Below are 16,639 nucleotides of genomic sequence, written 5' to 3' on the forward strand. Positions count from 1 at the left end.
ATGATTTCTCTAAGGCAGTATGCTGTAAGGTGAGCCAAGCTTTACATTTCCATGTGCCTCACCAGGATGTGTTTTTATCCTTAAGATGGAACTAGCTGTCCTAGCTCAAGTGAAGTGGCCTGTTGAACAAGGAGATGTTTGGTGAGCCTGGGTTATTGTGACTGAACTGTTGGATAATGGAGGATGCTGGAAACAGTGAGGAGGTAGTTGCCTGAGAAAGGGTTAGCTGCAGGAGACAGTTTTGTGGGTAGTGGGTTTTTATTTACTGGAATGTTTCCTGCTGTGCTGGAATGGAATTTGTAAAGGTGTGAGGGAAAAGAAATCTGGCTTGTCTAGTCTGTGGTAGTAAGAAGGTTTGAGAAAAATGTAACTACATCAGAATAGTTGGTGATGGTTTTCAGAGATAACTTGGCTTAACTTCAAGTGTAATACTGAAACTGAGCAAATAATGTAAAGATATTGTGAATCTATAAACTGTCAGCTTAAAGGTTTCTGACCAGCTGGAGAAGAACATTTTAACAGCTTTTAGGATAACAGTAAATCATCAGGTTGACTTTTTTGAAAAAAGGATGTTGAAGCCCATGAGGCAAAGGTGGAAGTTCTCAAAGGTAAGACCTTTCCCTTTTACCTGCCTGAGTGTTGGAGCCTGTTGTTCCTCATGGAGCTCAACAGTCATAACTGCCTGTTAAAACACTTGTGTGCCTGTGCTTTTGACTGTTGCCTGCCTGTGGTGGGGAGTGTCATGATGTCTCTATCTTACCTTTGGGATTTTCTTAAGCTTTGGAGATCCCAAAGCAGGGGAGAGGTGGCTTATACAACAAGCTGCTTACGACAGGGTTCCTCACTTAAGTGTTTGTCCTGTTGGCGTATGTAAAGTTAATCCAGACTTGAAGTCTGTTTTTTTTCCCTTGTTATGGAGACTGCTGGCTGGAGTCTGGTGTATAGTTCAATTCTCAGGGTTCTCTGGAAGGTTCCCTGAACAAATCCCCAGCCAGCAAGGGTTTCCAGGAGGTTGGTGGCACCCTTGATCTCACCACTGTGTTTTATTATAGTGTAAATGAGCAGCACTTCCCTATGACTGACCTTGCCTAGTTTGGGATTATAACACAAATGCAGTAGAAGGGGGGACCTGTAAGGGCTCGGAAGGGCCTGTAGAACACATAAACCTGCTTATTACATGCAACTGGGCCAAATCAGCCCAATGTCTATTCAGTGAGAAGGGAATGGGAAGAGTCCTGTGCTCTTCTCCTAAACTGATTGAAGTGATTCTTTGGGCTGTGGCTATGCTGTATAGCACTGTAGTTATCCACCTTGGAAAGTACTGAAGTAGTGTCTTGGGGGGAAAAAAGATTTATTGCTGTTTGTTAACTTGCTTTGAAAATACCTATAACAATTTCCAGTTGGAAAAAGTCTTCCAAAGGCTTCTGTGGCAAGCATTCCAATGCATCATCTTGCTGCTGTGGGGCATCTGCTTCTTTAGATGCCCTGGGAATGTTTGGATGTTTTGTCTGTGGCTAAATGGCCTTTAATTGAAACAGTGGGGGTGAAAGTTCAAAGGCTGTGTTCCCTAAGCTGTTCTGCTGTGCGGTTCAGGTATCCGTATGTACTTGTGCTTGCTGAGCATTAGTAGAGGTTTGGGTGCCACACCACTAGACTTGCTGAAATAGAAGATTGTTTGAGGATTGTTTGGCGTTAAGTACTAGAGAAGAAAATGGGGAAAGCATGTTATATTGTTGGCAAATCTCTTCCTGCAGCAGGTTCATGCTGGCCTGGTGCACCACTGACAAGTCCTGCCTGATGGGCATGATGCTTCTCCACATGCATTTTTCAGGTGATGGAGCCTCTGCAGTGCTTCTTGCAGCCACTTTGTCCCCATTGTTACTGATGGGTGCTTTCACCATCCACACTGACATTTCTGCATTTACTGGAGATCATGATGTATGCACTTCTGATGAGGAAAATGCCAGCTATGACTGTGAAGTAGCTGCTGTAAATGAGAAACTGGGAAAAGGAGAAGAGGTTGGAGTGAAATTGTTTTTGCTCTTAGCTGATAACCTAAGGGGTATCCCTTCACTGTTGCCTTCCCTGTTACCCACACCCCAAAATGGTCCCATTTTGGAAGGATTCAAGAAGTCTGGTTGGTTGACTTCATCCTTCAGGAAGCCTGCACTAGTGAGAGGAGGGGGAGAGAATGCTCTGCTGTATGCTTCCTCTCCCCAGAGGGGAGAACTGCCCTGCCCTTTCCAGCTCTCCTCTGGAAAGAAGCTAGTGACTTGGAACTCCTTCAGTACCTAAGTTTAAATATAGAAATGTAATGGGGAATTATGAGATTGCTTAATTTTCAGAACTGAAGTACCTTAGGGGTGCATCCATTGGTAAACATAACTCAGAATCACCCTAAGAATAGACTTGGAGCTTGTCTTTTGGCTTGTTTCCTGCTTCTGTTTTGGCAATAAACTAGTAAATAGTAAGTGTTCGAATGAAAAACCTTTGAGTAGTAAGTAGTGGTCATCTGCTCTGTGAAAGTAGTATTAAAATAATTGCAAAAATGCCAGATTGGAAGTACAGGAGGACAAGTAGGCTGTGGTAGCTACTGCCAGCTCACTGTGAAAGAACCTGGTTTTCCAGTGGCTGCCCCAGGCCAGCACATCACCTGGTGTACTCCCCAAGACTGGTCTTGGAGGAGTAGAACCCTCTTCTGGAGGAGGGGTGGGGAAGTGAGAGCAGCACAAGTGATAGAGCTTACCTGGGTGCTGACATCCAGTCCCAGCCCTTTCGGATCTACCACAACCACAGTTAGAATGGTCTGAATCGCCAGTGCAACGAAGGTGTTGAAACCAAACACCAGGGCATAGCGCTCCATGCTCAGGGTGACAGCAATCTGGAACCTGAGAGTGAACCAGCAGGTGAACTAAACTCTGGAGAGCCAAGACCTTCGCAGTTTACTTGGGGGGGAAGTTTGGCAACAGTTTAATGGTGCGCAAAGGATTCTTCAAAAGATATAAACCCTTTTCAGTTGTGGCTGTTAACCCTTAACAGCTTCACCTTGGCAGAAATCCTTTGTTTCTCTGGCTTTGCTGCACATCCTATTTACCAAAGGGTAGCATTATGACTATGCATTTGGTCATTTAAAGAATACTTCCACATACAGATCACTGAATAGCTAAGTACGGTTTTTGACTTGGTTACCTGTTGTGATAGGTCGTAATTTCAAACATAATTTTACATAAAGTAGAAATAACATGCTGCTGTTGTGACCTACTTAAATCTTATTTCTAGGGGAACTTCCCTTCAAAGTAGTAAATTTAAACACATGACATTGATTTAAATAAGTTTAAAGTGGTGTTATACTTACGTGGCTATTGTTATGAGCAACATATAGCATGCCTTAAACACAAGGTAACCAGCGTAACATGCCCAGATGTTGTCAGTGAAGTGCATGAGGAAGAGAGCTCCAGCATCCATTGCAGAGAAAACCCCCAGAGCCAGCTCTCCAGAAAGGTCCCAGTTTAATCTGACGTATCCAACTGCCATGGATGTTGCTGAGCCTAATTAAAAAGAATAATTAAATCTTGGAAACATTATTGTCCTTCTAGAGCCACTGCATTCCTGTGCTGATAGATGGAAAAACTTACACCTTTGTGTTGAAGACTCTTTTTGGAAAAACCTGCTGATCAATTTGTGCAGCAGAAACATAGACTTATAGAATTGTTAGGGTTGGAAGGGACCTGAAGGAACATCTAGTTTCAATCCCCTATCATGGGCAGGGACACGTCACAGTAGATCAGACCCACATACATTGCCCAAGGGCTGTTTGGTGTTACATATTGGTGAATTGCTGATGGCTTTGGTCCTCACAGGAGAGAGGCAGGCACTTAAGACATTGCTGGAGAATGCCATCAGCACAGATTGGGTTAAAGTAGTTGCTAGTGACCTTTCACTCACCCAAAAATGTAGCTATTGCTTCCACAGCCCCATTGTACACTGCTGAGCTGTGGGAGGGGGCTCTGGTGTCCCACAGCACTTGGATGTAATTCACGACCTGGTTATAGCCAGCGGTAGCTAGGGCCCACCACAGTGACCAGCACAGAAGTTTCCTGGAGCTGTAGCAATCCCTCAGGTCCTGGCCCAGCTGCACCAGTACTCCCAGCATGTGGTTCTGGGGTTTGGCATTTTCAGCTGGTTTCTTGGGTGCTGGTCTCCTCTCAGCAGACACTGTGGAGCTTTTGTCTTCTTGGCAGTCTGATGGCCTGTGGGAGTCGAGTGTGGTGCCTGCTTTATGTGGCCCTGGAAGAGTTTCTGGGCTGTCTTTCCTGTGGAAGAACATGCTCTTCTGGGGCATTGGGAGGAAGAAGGAACACACAAAGGCCAAGGACACGGAAGCCAAAGTAATGGCATTAAGGTGGAAGTAGGAAACATGTGCCAAGGAAACCAGCAGCTGTCCCAGCACGGCAGCAATAGTGGCTGCAGCAAGAGTGACACTTCTGCAGTAGCTTGTGGCTTTCTGATAGTGGTCGATGCTGATGACGCTGTAGATGTAGGCGTAGTAGGCGACCTCAGCGGCTGTTACCAAGCCAAAGAAGAACTCCACCAGCTGCATGGCCACCACTCCCTGTGCAAAGAGGAGCAGGAGCCAGGTGACAATGAAGCTGACGCCTTGGAGGAGGAGGACAGGCTTGTAGCGCACATAGTCTGTCATCAGGAACACTGGGATGAGGAGTGCAAGGTAGGAGTATGTCCAGACTGGGAAAATCTTGCTGGTCACCTGGAAGAGAAAGAAGAGGAAATGTAAAACAAAAGCAAAAACCCACCAACAGCACAACAAACTAAAACCCCCAAGTCCAAACATCCAGAATGTTGTTTTTGAAGCTTTGTGCTGATGGTGAGGTTGGCTTACAGAACCAGTATCTGTGCTGCATTTACCTTTGAGTTAAGCATTCTTGCTGAAATCACAACTAAGGCATCCAATTTTGCTTTGTGTATTTCATATAGAAAAAGCAAATTCCTCTGTTATAAATAAAATAGGTTGTTGCAGTTTTCTCCCCCCTACACCATGTATATCTTTCACTGCAAGAAACACTGGGTTCACACTGTGTGAACAGGCTCTGCATTAGCATTTGCTGCTGCACATTAGCAATGGCAGTTCTCGTGTTAGCTGTCTGTGGGGTGTACCAAGCTTGTGTTTCCCAGTTATGTCCTTAGTTCCATAATTCAGCCACTTGTTAACTTTATTCCCTGAAGTCCTGAAGCAGCTGGTGCTGAACACAGGGGCAGAGCAAGGAAAGGCAGTGCATGCTTTTGTCAAAGACAGCCCTTTTTTGAAGGTGAGCCTGACCTTCACAGGTCAGTGACTGCATAAACCAGCCCTGTAAGGTTGGTAACAACATGCCACATGATAGGGGAAGTTTGCTTGGTGTTTTTACGGCCTGCAATCATTGTGTCACCAATTGCAACATTAGTGTAAAAAAAACCTTAGTGTTGTCCTGCCTCTGGGGTTCTGGGTGGAGAGGAACTGACCTGATTTTGCTGAAAATGCCACTTATTAAAACAACCATCAAAGTGTTGTCAAAGACCTTAGAATGTAGGGACTTGAGTTTTGATGATCTGCAAAAGGGGAGACTCACTGTTTTCCAGAAGCATGTTAAATAGGAGTCTCTAGATGAAATACACTTCTTACTGGCCATCTCCCCTTCAGTTATTGCTGTAACACAATGCTTCAAGCATTTTAATTATTACGTAACAGTTACATACCTCTTCAAGTGTTAGGTTTTTGTCTGGCCCCGTTAGATAAGGAGTGAGAAAAGCTTCCGATGGCCTCATGGTGGAGAAAAATCCATTTGCACAGATGATCAATGTGGGATAAATCCAGCTGCGGCCTTCCATTCCCTTCCAGCAATCCATAGTCTACCTAAAATAAAAGGTAAGGAAGAAGTGAGTGGACCAGGTGTTCTGTCAAGATGCTCTTCACAGCTGATAGAAAGTTTTCTGCAAGTTAACTTTTTAACTAACCCTTCTTCAGTTAGTGCTGCTCTCACTGAACCAGAGGCTGATGGCAGGTGCAGCTTGTAAATGTACTTGGATCAAGGTTCACTGGTGGTGGCAAACTTCTGCCTTGCTGTTGTCTGTCAAAGGTTGTTTTTAATGATGTGCTTAGAGTTGAGTGACTCTATTGCAGCGCAGGAATAAAGTTCCATCCCAGTCTCCTTTCAGAATAAATGAGCAGGCAAACTGTAATTAAAGCTCATTCTTGGCATGCTGAAGGAGGCACTTTCCAGCTTATTAGCAGCCTGAGAGACTAGTCAGATACCAGTGGGATAGTGGAGAAACTATCTGCTCATGGTATTTGCTTTGACTCAGAAAAGAGGAATTTTGGCTTCACTTGCATAAGTGATGATCAAAAGGAACAGAATGATACTTGATTCTTCCCAGTCTAAAGAGATTTGGGGGTTTAAGCTTATTTTACTAATTTTGTGTTTGTCAGTTCTACTGTCACTGGAAAACAAGTGAAACTATGTTCTGAAATAGCACAGCTCTGATTTATTCTTAATCCAGCTGCTAGAAGTTTCTCTTAAATTGTTGGATTCTTTTTTACAGCAGGAACTCTTTAAAGAGCTTCTGCTTGTGCTGTGAGGTTGTATTTATTACAGATTAGCATAAATACCATGTTTTTGAAGCAGGATTTCTGTGACCTCAGAGAAATGTTACCCTAGCCTTGAAACTTTGTTTTAAATTATTGTTTCTGGTTATCTTCCAATTACAAATCATTTTATGTCTAGTATAGCCTATGTTATCCTCAGCTCTAGATCTGCTTGAAAATATTCCAATATATGTAAATCTTCTCAAAATAAAAATATATTGAACCCTGAGCATCAATCTTGCCTTGCTTCTAAATGCACCAAGCCAGCCCACTTCTGGGTTACCTGCCAAAGTTTGAAGTGGTTGTGCATTTGCTGTGGTTCATCTGCAGTTTCTTCCTGGGATGACTTTGTCTTGTGGAAGAGAAGCCAGAAACTATCCGTTAGGACTGGAGCTAGTAAGACATTTTTATGTCTTCGTTTGCTAAAAGTCCTTTCTAAACTTGATAATTTTAACAGACTTTAAATAAATAATTCATCACAGCTCTCTGCTTGTGGAATTTGTCCATGAGGTATGCAGGGAGTGCAGAGGAAAGATTCTCCTTTACAAGTTTTATCAGCCAACAGAGTTCCAACTTCAAGATAAAGCTTTTAAGACTTGCAGTAGCTAATAATTAATAGAACCTGACGTGGCAAGGGTGTGATCACTTGATTGAATTTTTATATTGATAAACACCTTTAAAAGCTCTGGTTTCCCACTCATAAATAAGGCACAGCCCCCATTTTGTAGTCTGGGTTGACACTGGTTCTCCCCTTCATACAGCACAGTGGCCTCTGGGATCATGAGGCTCTTCTTACTATTCTGACTCTGTGGGTGCAGGGAAGTGGGACATAGGGTACCTCCCCTTACTAGCCATAAATTACATCTATATAAGGAGCAATCTGTCACTGAGGGGCAAACAAACAAGATTATATGCTTCTAAGCTAAAAACAAACAAACAAAAAAAACCCCAAACAAAGCAACAAAAAAACCCTGCAAACAAAAAACCCCAAACAAACCAGAACTTCTTCAGTGAAATGCTGCTGTGTTAAATTCTTTCCTTTATGTGAATAATTTTTATTTTTAGGTTGGATTCCCCATGTCTTCCAAGGTTTATCAGAAGATGGAGCTGACCTTGAAGCCTGTTGGCAGGATGTGTGTTGACACTTGGGAGCAGATGGCCCTATGTGCTACCTGTAGCAGATTCTTGAGCAGAGCCTGGTGTTGCTCTACAGATATGGAAGGTTCTCACACACCTTTATGTGTGAGGTGTAGTCAGGGAAGTTCTCAGGGAAGCCAAGCTTGCCTCTGTGTTTCATCCTGTTTCTTTGTCAATGGCTCCTGAGAAAGAAGGATCATAGGAAGATACTGTTGGGTAGGTCCATAGGCCTGCTGAGGGGTGGCTGCTGAAGAACACTTCTCAGAGAACCTGCATAGTGCATGGTTAAATCCTGCTTGCTTTGAATTCCAGGACGTAATTTGCACGTTGCCTTATTGGCCAGGCCAAGCCTTACTGGTCTGCTGGGTCCTATCCACTTGTGTCAGAGGGAGTTGTATTTGGAGGGGGTTGTAGCTATTGGGACCTATGTACTGATTTCTGGAGTTTCATAGTTGCATGGAATCCTCTAGTATGCTGGGAAAAAGATAAACAATACTAAAAGCTCCAAGGAGAGATGGATTTGTTCAGTTTCCTTTTCCTGCAGAACCAGAGCCTTGCTTATAACTTGCCAAGACTTCCCTGTCTCCTCTCCAGCTTTTACAGCTGCATTGGTGTCCTGTTTTGAGTTAGAACAGAGCTAATTCTGTTCAGAGATTACCACTGTTCTGCTTGAAGACAGTTCACAACAAAAAAACCCTGAAAGCTGGGGTTATTTGACCAAATCCTACTTATTGCCCTGTGACATAAATCAAACTGCTCCTCTTCTGGCTGCTCACACCTCTGGGCAGTTTCTTTGGTTAGAATATGGGATGCTGTATGGAAAGCATACACCGTACAGCTGAGAACTTCTCGCTCTCCACAGGAAAAGTATTATCTGTAAGGGCTGAGCGTTTTGTATTTTTCATTAGTTAGATGTAGGTATTGGAAGCCAGAAGCAAACAGCAGTATGGAAATAACTTCAGCAGATGGATAAAATTTATATCAAATTAGGTATTCGCTATGCAAAATATTTTTTCGTCTTTTTTTTATGTCCTGGACTAACAGTTCTTTGTGGTGCACTAAATTTACTATAGGACTTGATGTTTCTTGATAAATTCCAAGATGCTGACCCTGCCAAATCCTTGGCCAAGGTCAGTGGACCTCCCTCACTTGGCACTCAAAAGCACACAGCTCTAGGGTTTTTTTCCAATTATACATCTTTTTGGATATTCCTGTTAATCTGGAATGTTCCTCTGTGGAATCTGCAGAATTCCTCCACGCTGTACTTCTCTGGTTTTAATCCCTATTACTCAATCTTTTTTTTTTTTCCCATCATTGAAACAGGAAGACACTCAGTCCTGAATTTAATTGTACTGCAGCACAAGGAAAGAAGCAGAGCTCTGCCATTTAGTTTCAACTCTGAGTTCTTCCCTTTTGTGCTGAGTTTGCTGTGCAGTTGGTATGGTGGTTTTTGTAGCAGTTTTCAAACATGAGTCAAGCAACTGCTGTAGCTTAGCAGCACTTCAGTCAACCTGCTCAGAAAGGTTGTGCAAGTCCTGCTTCTCTGCACCACTGCTTCTGATGTGGGCTTTTACTTTAGAGGGGAGGAGCCCATCCCCTTATCTAAGAACAGGTATACTGCTGCAAACACAATTCCTTCTCACTTGGTTCAGGGCAAGGTATGTTCTGGGTGGGTAGACCTTTCCCCACGTGCACAGCAGCCACTTGCCTGCATTGCAGACAAGAGCTGGAATAAGCACAGCAGGGTGAATTCTGATCCTTGCCACTGTGGACACCAAGGTGGTTGCTCTATTCTTGTGTATCAGTAACTGCTATTAAGTCATTTATAGGTATTTAAATAATCTAAAGCAATTTATCTTTCCCTCTTGGCCCAGCACCATTATGGTGATCATCTGGCTGGCAGAGACTGTGATCAGGTGCTGTAGTCATTCAGCATTGCTGTTCAGGCTGTGGTGTGTGTGCATCTTGCACCGCTGTTCCTCTCTCCTAGGAGGGCCTGGCCAGGTTAGTCTGCCTGATGCCTCCAGCCCTGTCATACAGCTGGCTACAGCCTGCTCTTTCCATGTGTGCTGAGGACAGCTCGCGTGCTCCCTGCAAGATACTGATATTTTCTGTTTGCATTGGCTTGTGATGAGCATGTCAGTGCCTCTGACCAAGAAAATCCCTGCCATAACTGAAGTAGCTGCTTTAAATTAAAAACTAGGGGGGGAAGAGAGAAAGGCAGAACAACTAAACAAAAATATGTCAGGGAAGTGCTGCTGCTTCTGGGGGTGTCAGACACTTACTTTGTTTACCTGTGCTCTGGCACAGTTTGTGTTCAAGATTTGCTTTGAGATTAAGCAACCTCTTAGCTTTTGCAGCAAACAGCAGGTCTTTGAGGAAGGAAGAGCTGCCCCTTGCTTCCAGTCCTGTGGCATCTTAATGAACATTGGAGGGGTGGAAAAAGTAGGAAGAGGATTTTTTTCCAATCAGTGCCAAATGTAGAAGATGCTTTGTTACCCACATGGTCACAAATAATGTAAATGAGTCTCAGTTGTTCCTTTTTAGGTCTTCCTTTCACATTTCAATGCTGTCACCACACTGGCTTCAGTAAATAGACCTTGACTTTGTATCAGTGTTTCCAACAACAGCAGTGAGGCTATTTATGAAGTTCTGTGTACTACAGTCCTTCATTTGAAAGTCCAAGTTTTTAGCATTTAATTCAGTCTTTAATCTTTTCAAGTAACTTTTGCAATCTTTGTGCAGAATATCTAAATAGCTTTAGTCTTCTCCCAATCTGTGGGAGTAGAAAGCTGCCCCATCTGAGAGCCCATCTGGGAAAAATGACAGTCAGGACATTGCAGCTGACTCCAATATGAGTGGAATTGAGATGACAGAAGTCAGGTGTGTTTTGTGAGACAAGACATATCACTCCAATTAAATACCCAGACTATGGGCAGAAAACTCTGTTACTGACAGTGAAGTACAGACTTGGTTTAGTCCTAAACTGAAATTGAAAAGCAAGTGTCTTTTCACTTGGGTTAAAATAACTTCACTAGTCCCAGCTGTGTCTCATGGTCTTGACCTCCCCTAACAGTATGTGGTCATGTTGATTTGGCATCTGAGAAAACCAGCCTGAATTTTGAGGTAAAATGGGTGTTACTCATTGTTAAGCAACAAAAGCTGGTCAGATAGCAAGGCCGGATTATGTTCTGATGTATCTGCCTTTAAAAGTTGCATTTGGTAGACAGTAAATAGGAAGTAAGTTGATGGCACTTACCTGAGTCTCTATGCATCCACAACAACTGCTGTAAGAATGGTCTGCGTCACCAGGGCAACGAAGCTGTTGAAGCCAAACATGAGGACATCATGCTCCACAGCGATCTAGGACCTGATGGGAGGCCAGCAGTTACTTCACAAGCTGTTGCTCTCTTTGGTTGATGAAGAGAAATGATTCTTGCAGACAAGGTATCAAGAACAGAGTAAACAGTGCTTCATTTGTCTCCTTTCTCTTTGTTATTCTACTTTTGACAACACAGTAGCTTTGTCTCCTGAGAGATCTTGTCTGAGTTTCTGTGTCCAATGTTTGTTTTCTCGTATTGCTTCTTTACACCATAGTATCAAAGACTATTATCAGGGAGGCTTGTAAATGGTTTAAAGCAAAAAAAAAACAAACAACAAAAAAAACCCCAGCAGGTTAAACTGAACCAGCAGGTTAACCTATTTTCTCAAAATACAGATGAGGGGAAAGTAACACATAAAAACCCAGGGCTGAGACCAAAAAAGAAAAAAACCCAAAAAGTCAGAGATAAGAATAGAGTTTACTGAGCAAAATCAGATCATTGTAGTACAAAATGCCTAATTATCTTAACCGATTTGCAGAAAAAAAGCATGGCACAAAGCAGCAGCAAGCAGAAGCAAGTGAGCCAAAAGCCCAAACTAGAAAACTCTTCCTCCATCCTTCTTTGTCCCTTGGCCATCCCAGAAGAAGGGCTCCTACCCAAAACCCCAGAAGCCAAAAGCAGCAACTGGAAAAAGCAGCCTCTCATGTTGCAATCTGAACTTCAAGCCCCATAATACTTTGTTCCAGCCAACACTTTCATTTCTGAAGCTGGCATGAGTGCAGCGTGGTGTGAGTTAACAGCAGCAGATTAAACTCAACCCATGACAATGCTCTATGCCAAATCTTTCCTTGCCTTCCTGCAGCTTGTGGCATGCTATGACATGCACCAGCAGGCTGATCTAGACAGAATGGACTCTTGAAAGCTGGTTATCAAGGCATGATTATCACCATCACAGGAAGGAGGAAAACTGCTTCTATGTTGTGCTCTTTCTATTGCCTTTGGTAATAAAGATCCCCTGTACCTCATCTAATTCTTGCCTAGGTAAGCATTCAATGCCCTTTTGGTAATTTTTCTTTTATGGTTGTTTAGAAGAACAAAACTGACATAATTAGACCTTGTGTTGCCCTTGGCTTTACCTAAACAGCTATGTCGAGTGATCAGTGACCTCTGAGCAAAGGGAGAGATGCCCAAACTGAAGCTAAAGCCTGGTCAGTATTCTGTGCATGATAGCAGCACTATAAGCCTTGATACTTGTGTTGCTATTGTTATAAGGAGCATATAGCATGCTTTGAGGATGGGATAGCTGGTGTAGTGTGTTCAGCATGAGAAAGAGAGAACCAACTTCCATTGCAGAGAAGACCCCTAAAGCCAGTTCTCAAATAAGGTCCCAGTTAGGTTTTGTGTGCTGTACTAGGAAAGATGTTATCAAGCCTGGAAAAAAGAGGAAAAACCAGGCAGCCTCAATCACCAAGTCTTGCCACCCTCACATGCTAAATAATGAAGCAGAGCAGTTCTGGAGTGCTTTGAAGGCAGTTTTAATCCCTTCTGAAGCCATGTAGATTGACTGGTCATTTTCAGACAACGGCATATATCAAGTCTCTGCCCTTCCTTTCTTAGTGCTTTTATTCCACTCCACAGGATAAATGGCTGGAAGGATCCATTATTTAGCTGTCTGTACCCAGCCTGTATCTCTAGGGAAAGAATTAAGATGGCGGCTTGGAGCTAAAAACCAATTCTTCCAGTTTCTACTACCTCACTTTATAGCTCAGCTTGTAAACTTCCAAGCTGGACAGATCAGCTCTGTGCAGCTCATAAAGGAGATGGACTTCCCAAATAGGGAGTTAGTTGAGATATTGAATGAGTATATTCAGGGAAATGAGAAAAGATAGGAGGTGCCTTTGGGGACATGCTACCCAGACACATCTGTTATGAAAGTACCACCTGACTGTCCATCTCAGGGGCTTGTACAATTATACACCTCTACATGGAGAAATGAACAACTCCATGGGAAAGCGGAATTCATCAAAGACTAGAGAAAGAAGTGTTTCTAAGCCATAATTCAATTGGTCTATTTAGTTGCCTACCTCAGGACGAGTAATTTTTAATCTTGGAAGTATCTCTTACCCCGTTCAGGTTAACCAGAATGACCAGGTATGATGCAGATATGTTCGTTTTCCCTGTTGGATCACAACCCAATGTCTTGTGCAAGTTCCCTACAGCAGCACACTATGAATATGTGAGAGACAGCCAAGTCAGGGTGATACCTTTTGATACTGTCACTCGTGGTGTGGGAATCTGGGGCAAAAGAGTAACATCACTGCTGTCATGAGTTCAGTAAGGGGTTTTTATGCAAGTCTCTGTATCCTGGAGTGACTAAAATGTTTGGGGTTTTGTGGGGGTTTTTGTGTTGGTGTTTTTTTTTCCCCATCTTGCACAAGTATTTCACTAGAAAAGGATCTTTATGAGAGGATTATATTCTTCTGGTGTACAACCTTTATGAAAAATGTAGCTATACAAGTAGATGCCTCTGAAGCTGGATGTTAAGTCTGCATGACTTGTATGCCACTGCATACTGGTAGGATAACTCTGGGTGTTTCATTCCTACAGAAAGACAGCATAGCTTCAACAGTTCGGTGCATCAGAGAAGGATGTTTTGATGCTCAAGGATAGGCACTGAAGTTTTCTGGAGCTGTAGCAATCCTTCAGGTCCTGGCCCAGCTGCACCAGTACTCCCAGCATGTGGTTCTGGGGCTTGGCATTTTCAGCTAGTTTCTTGGGTGCTGGTCTCCTCTCAGCAGACACTGTGGAGCTTTTGCCATCCAGGCAGCTCGATGGCCTGTGAGAGTCGAGTGTGGTGCCTGCTTTATATGGCCCTGGAAAAGTTCCTGGGCTGTGTTTCCTGTGGAAGAACTCCACCAGCTGTATGGCCACCGCTCCCTGTGCCAAGAGGAGCAGGAGCCAGGTGACAATGAAGCTGGCTCCTTGGAGGAGGACAGGCTTGTAGCGCACATAGGCTGTCATCAGGAAGACTGGGACGAGGAGTGCAAGGTAGGAGTATGCCTAGACTGGGAGAATCACAGAATGTATCTGTTGCATAGTGCTCCAAATCCCCCCCACCTTCCCTCGTCGTCTGTCAGCAGAGGTCTGAATAGAGGAGACGAGGTGTGAAAGGCTCTTCCCCTGCCCCGATGACGGCGATAACCACCTATTGGCCCTGCCGACTGGAGGCCCCGCAGGGGTGTACCGGTGTGGGGAGAAGCCCGCTGGGATTCGGAAATGTGATGAGGGGGTATTACACATTTTGGCTTGAACAGATTGTCTAGGAACATATAAAAGGGTGAGCAGAGAGCAGTCAGAGCTCTCATTCTGCCGCTCTCCATTCCACACGGCTCACCCGTGTTCCGGGGCCCGCTCATTTCGGCTCTGCCATTGTGGACACTCATCTCCCGCCGCTCTTGCTCACTTCTCCCGGACCAGCCCGCCAGCCATGGAACCTGCCTGCCAGCAAAGCTGTGATTCTGCCTGCCCGGGACATGCCTGCTGTTTCGCTTCTCCCTGGGACCGATTGCGTAAAGCCTGAGCCTCGAATTGGATTACAGATCGACAGTTTCTGGAGCCTGTCAGCAGAGAGAGTGAGCTAGGGACCATCTCCGAACTCCTACTCTGTTCTCGAGAGTAAACCCGGCCTGCTCGTATCTCCCTAAGGGTTATTGGCTGGCCTTTGGTTTATGAGTGGGTGAAGCTATTTGTGTCATAGCCTTTTCCAGTCTCTGAACTCTCTAAATTGTGTCCAAAATTGCTGTAAGCATCCTGGAAGGATTCGCGACTGAATAGAACCTGTAATTAATTTTTATCAGTTTTGTACATAGTTTTGGGGTGGGGTTTTGGGAAAAAAAAATATATTTTTTTATAATTCCCACCTTGTTAATTTAACCCCAAACTAATACAGCATCCGGCTGGAAGAGACCTCCAAGATCATCCAGTCCCACACCTCCAGGGGTGGTGACTCCACTACTGCCCTGGGCAGACCATTCTGATGTTTGATAACACTTTCAGTGAAGAAATATTTCTTAATATCCAGCCTAAACCAATCTTGGTCACCTAGCAGAGAAGAGGAAATCTCGATAGTGATATTCCTGGGGAAAGGAATTTCATTTATGTTAAATGGCTTTGGAGAATGAAGTTTTTGCTCTGAAGGAACTTGTAAAATACATAACCACATTGACGCAGCCTGTGGCCGTTGAGTATGCAAATGGAGCTTAAACCCATTAAATCGATCTTTTATTTATGCTGCAAATTGTAACCTGCCAAAGATGGTTACAGTTGTGCTTTGGTTTTGGTTTTATCTCTGTATAAAAGCTTTGTTTAAAGTCTTATTTTTGCTGCTCCATATAAAACGAAAGGCAGTGAAAACCTCTCTATGGTCAGGACCTCTATCAGGCCCTGTTTAGGGTGTCAGGAAAGGTGCTGATGGTTTCATTGTGTAGAAGAATCCATAGAGGCATGGAAGGCATGGGACAAGAAGTCCAGGTGTTGCTTTTCTTTTGCTTCCATGGCCCTTGCAGCACAGCTGAGGAGCAATGTGCTTAAAAGGGTGATAGTGCCCAGGCAAGCACAGAGATGTTGAGTAATTGATTTGTAGTTTGTGGGTTTTGATGCTAAGGAGTGCTTGTTAGAGGCTGGCAGTTGGAAAATATTCATAACTTTAAAGTGAACATCTTTCTCTGGTATTTGTCTGCTGCTTCTGTCTTTGTAGATAGAGAATGACTTAGAAGGACTTTAAGTGGAAACAAATGACATTGCTATTCAGCCTGCACTGACCAAGCTAATCATGGGAAAAACCATTCTAGACAAAAGTCACTGAAGACAGCTGAGCGCTAAGATTTCTTTGGGCACCATGACTGATTATAAGTTGAATGACAACTGGCTGAATAACTAATCCAGAACTGCTGTGGTTTCTCCTTCCCCTCCCAGATGTGCATGGCTGTACTGCTATGGTGAGGTGGTAATTCTGGAGTGTAGTAGATAACAGCTGCTAATAAAAGCAGACAGGATGTTGAGCCAGATCCTCATCTGGGATTACCTGTGTCACAATCCGGTTGGGATACAGACATCTTGTTTTCAATCTATGAAGAACGTTTTCGGTCACTGAAGGTAATAATTGACACTAACACAAAATGAAGCAGATTTTTTTTGTTCTTATTTCTAACCGAGACTTATGGAATAAATTAAACTTTGCAACTCTGCTGGACAGAACCCAAAGAGCAGTCAGAAGGGGTGTAACAGCCACACAAATGAAGCAGACATGAAGTTATGCTCCATGCTTTTGTTGGTATAGGTGGTGTCAGGAATCTAAACCTGTATAACTTATTTCTTGGAGCCCTCTGGAGAGGACTTTTTACCAGCTGGCATTTGCATCACCCTGCTTCTGGCTTTCACCCATTTACTTTCTGAGAGGGTTTTTTTTGGTCAAACTTAAGTTTTAATCTTAAAAATTATAATAATCTTTTTCAGGTGGTGTTTTCCCTCATACTTCTTTTTT

The 16,639-nt window shown here is 43.7% G+C and overlaps 1 protein-coding gene across 1 annotated transcript; it reads right to left on the minus strand.

The window, feature by feature from the left end:
- Window positions 1–1,878: 1,878 nt before the first annotated feature.
- Window positions 1,879–5,901, minus strand: SLC19A3 (solute carrier family 19 member 3). The gene is made up of 5 exons (XM_054386177.1): window positions 5,752–5,901; window positions 3,946–4,765; window positions 3,356–3,548; window positions 2,747–2,888; window positions 1,879–2,001 (listed from the first exon to the last, which is right to left on the minus strand). The coding sequence occupies exons 1-5, from the start codon at window positions 5,899–5,901 to the stop codon at window positions 1,879–1,881; spliced, it is 1,428 nt and encodes a 475-aa protein (XP_054242152.1).
- Window positions 5,902–16,639: the final 10,738 nt, after the last annotated feature.

The sequence above is a fragment of the Indicator indicator genome, chromosome 13 (assembly GCF_027791375.1).
Source record: "Indicator indicator isolate 239-I01 chromosome 13, UM_Iind_1.1, whole genome shotgun sequence".
In the NCBI taxonomy this organism is placed as follows: domain Eukaryota; kingdom Metazoa; phylum Chordata; class Aves; order Piciformes; family Indicatoridae; genus Indicator; species Indicator indicator.

Excerpts from the sequence above, each read along its gene's own strand:
- SLC19A3 (XM_054386177.1), bottom strand. The coding sequence starts at position 5,901 with ATGGATTGCTGGAAGGGAATGGAAGGCCGCAGCTGGATTTATCCCACA. Across the intron at positions 3,549-3,945 it reads AGCAATAGCTACATTTTTGG|GCTCAGCAACATCCATGGCA; the intron begins GTGAGTGAAAGG and ends CTTTTTAATTAG. Across the intron at positions 2,889-3,355 it reads TTGCTCATAACAATAGCCAC|GTTCCAGATTGCTGTCACCC; the intron begins GTAAGTATAACA and ends GTTCACTCTCAG.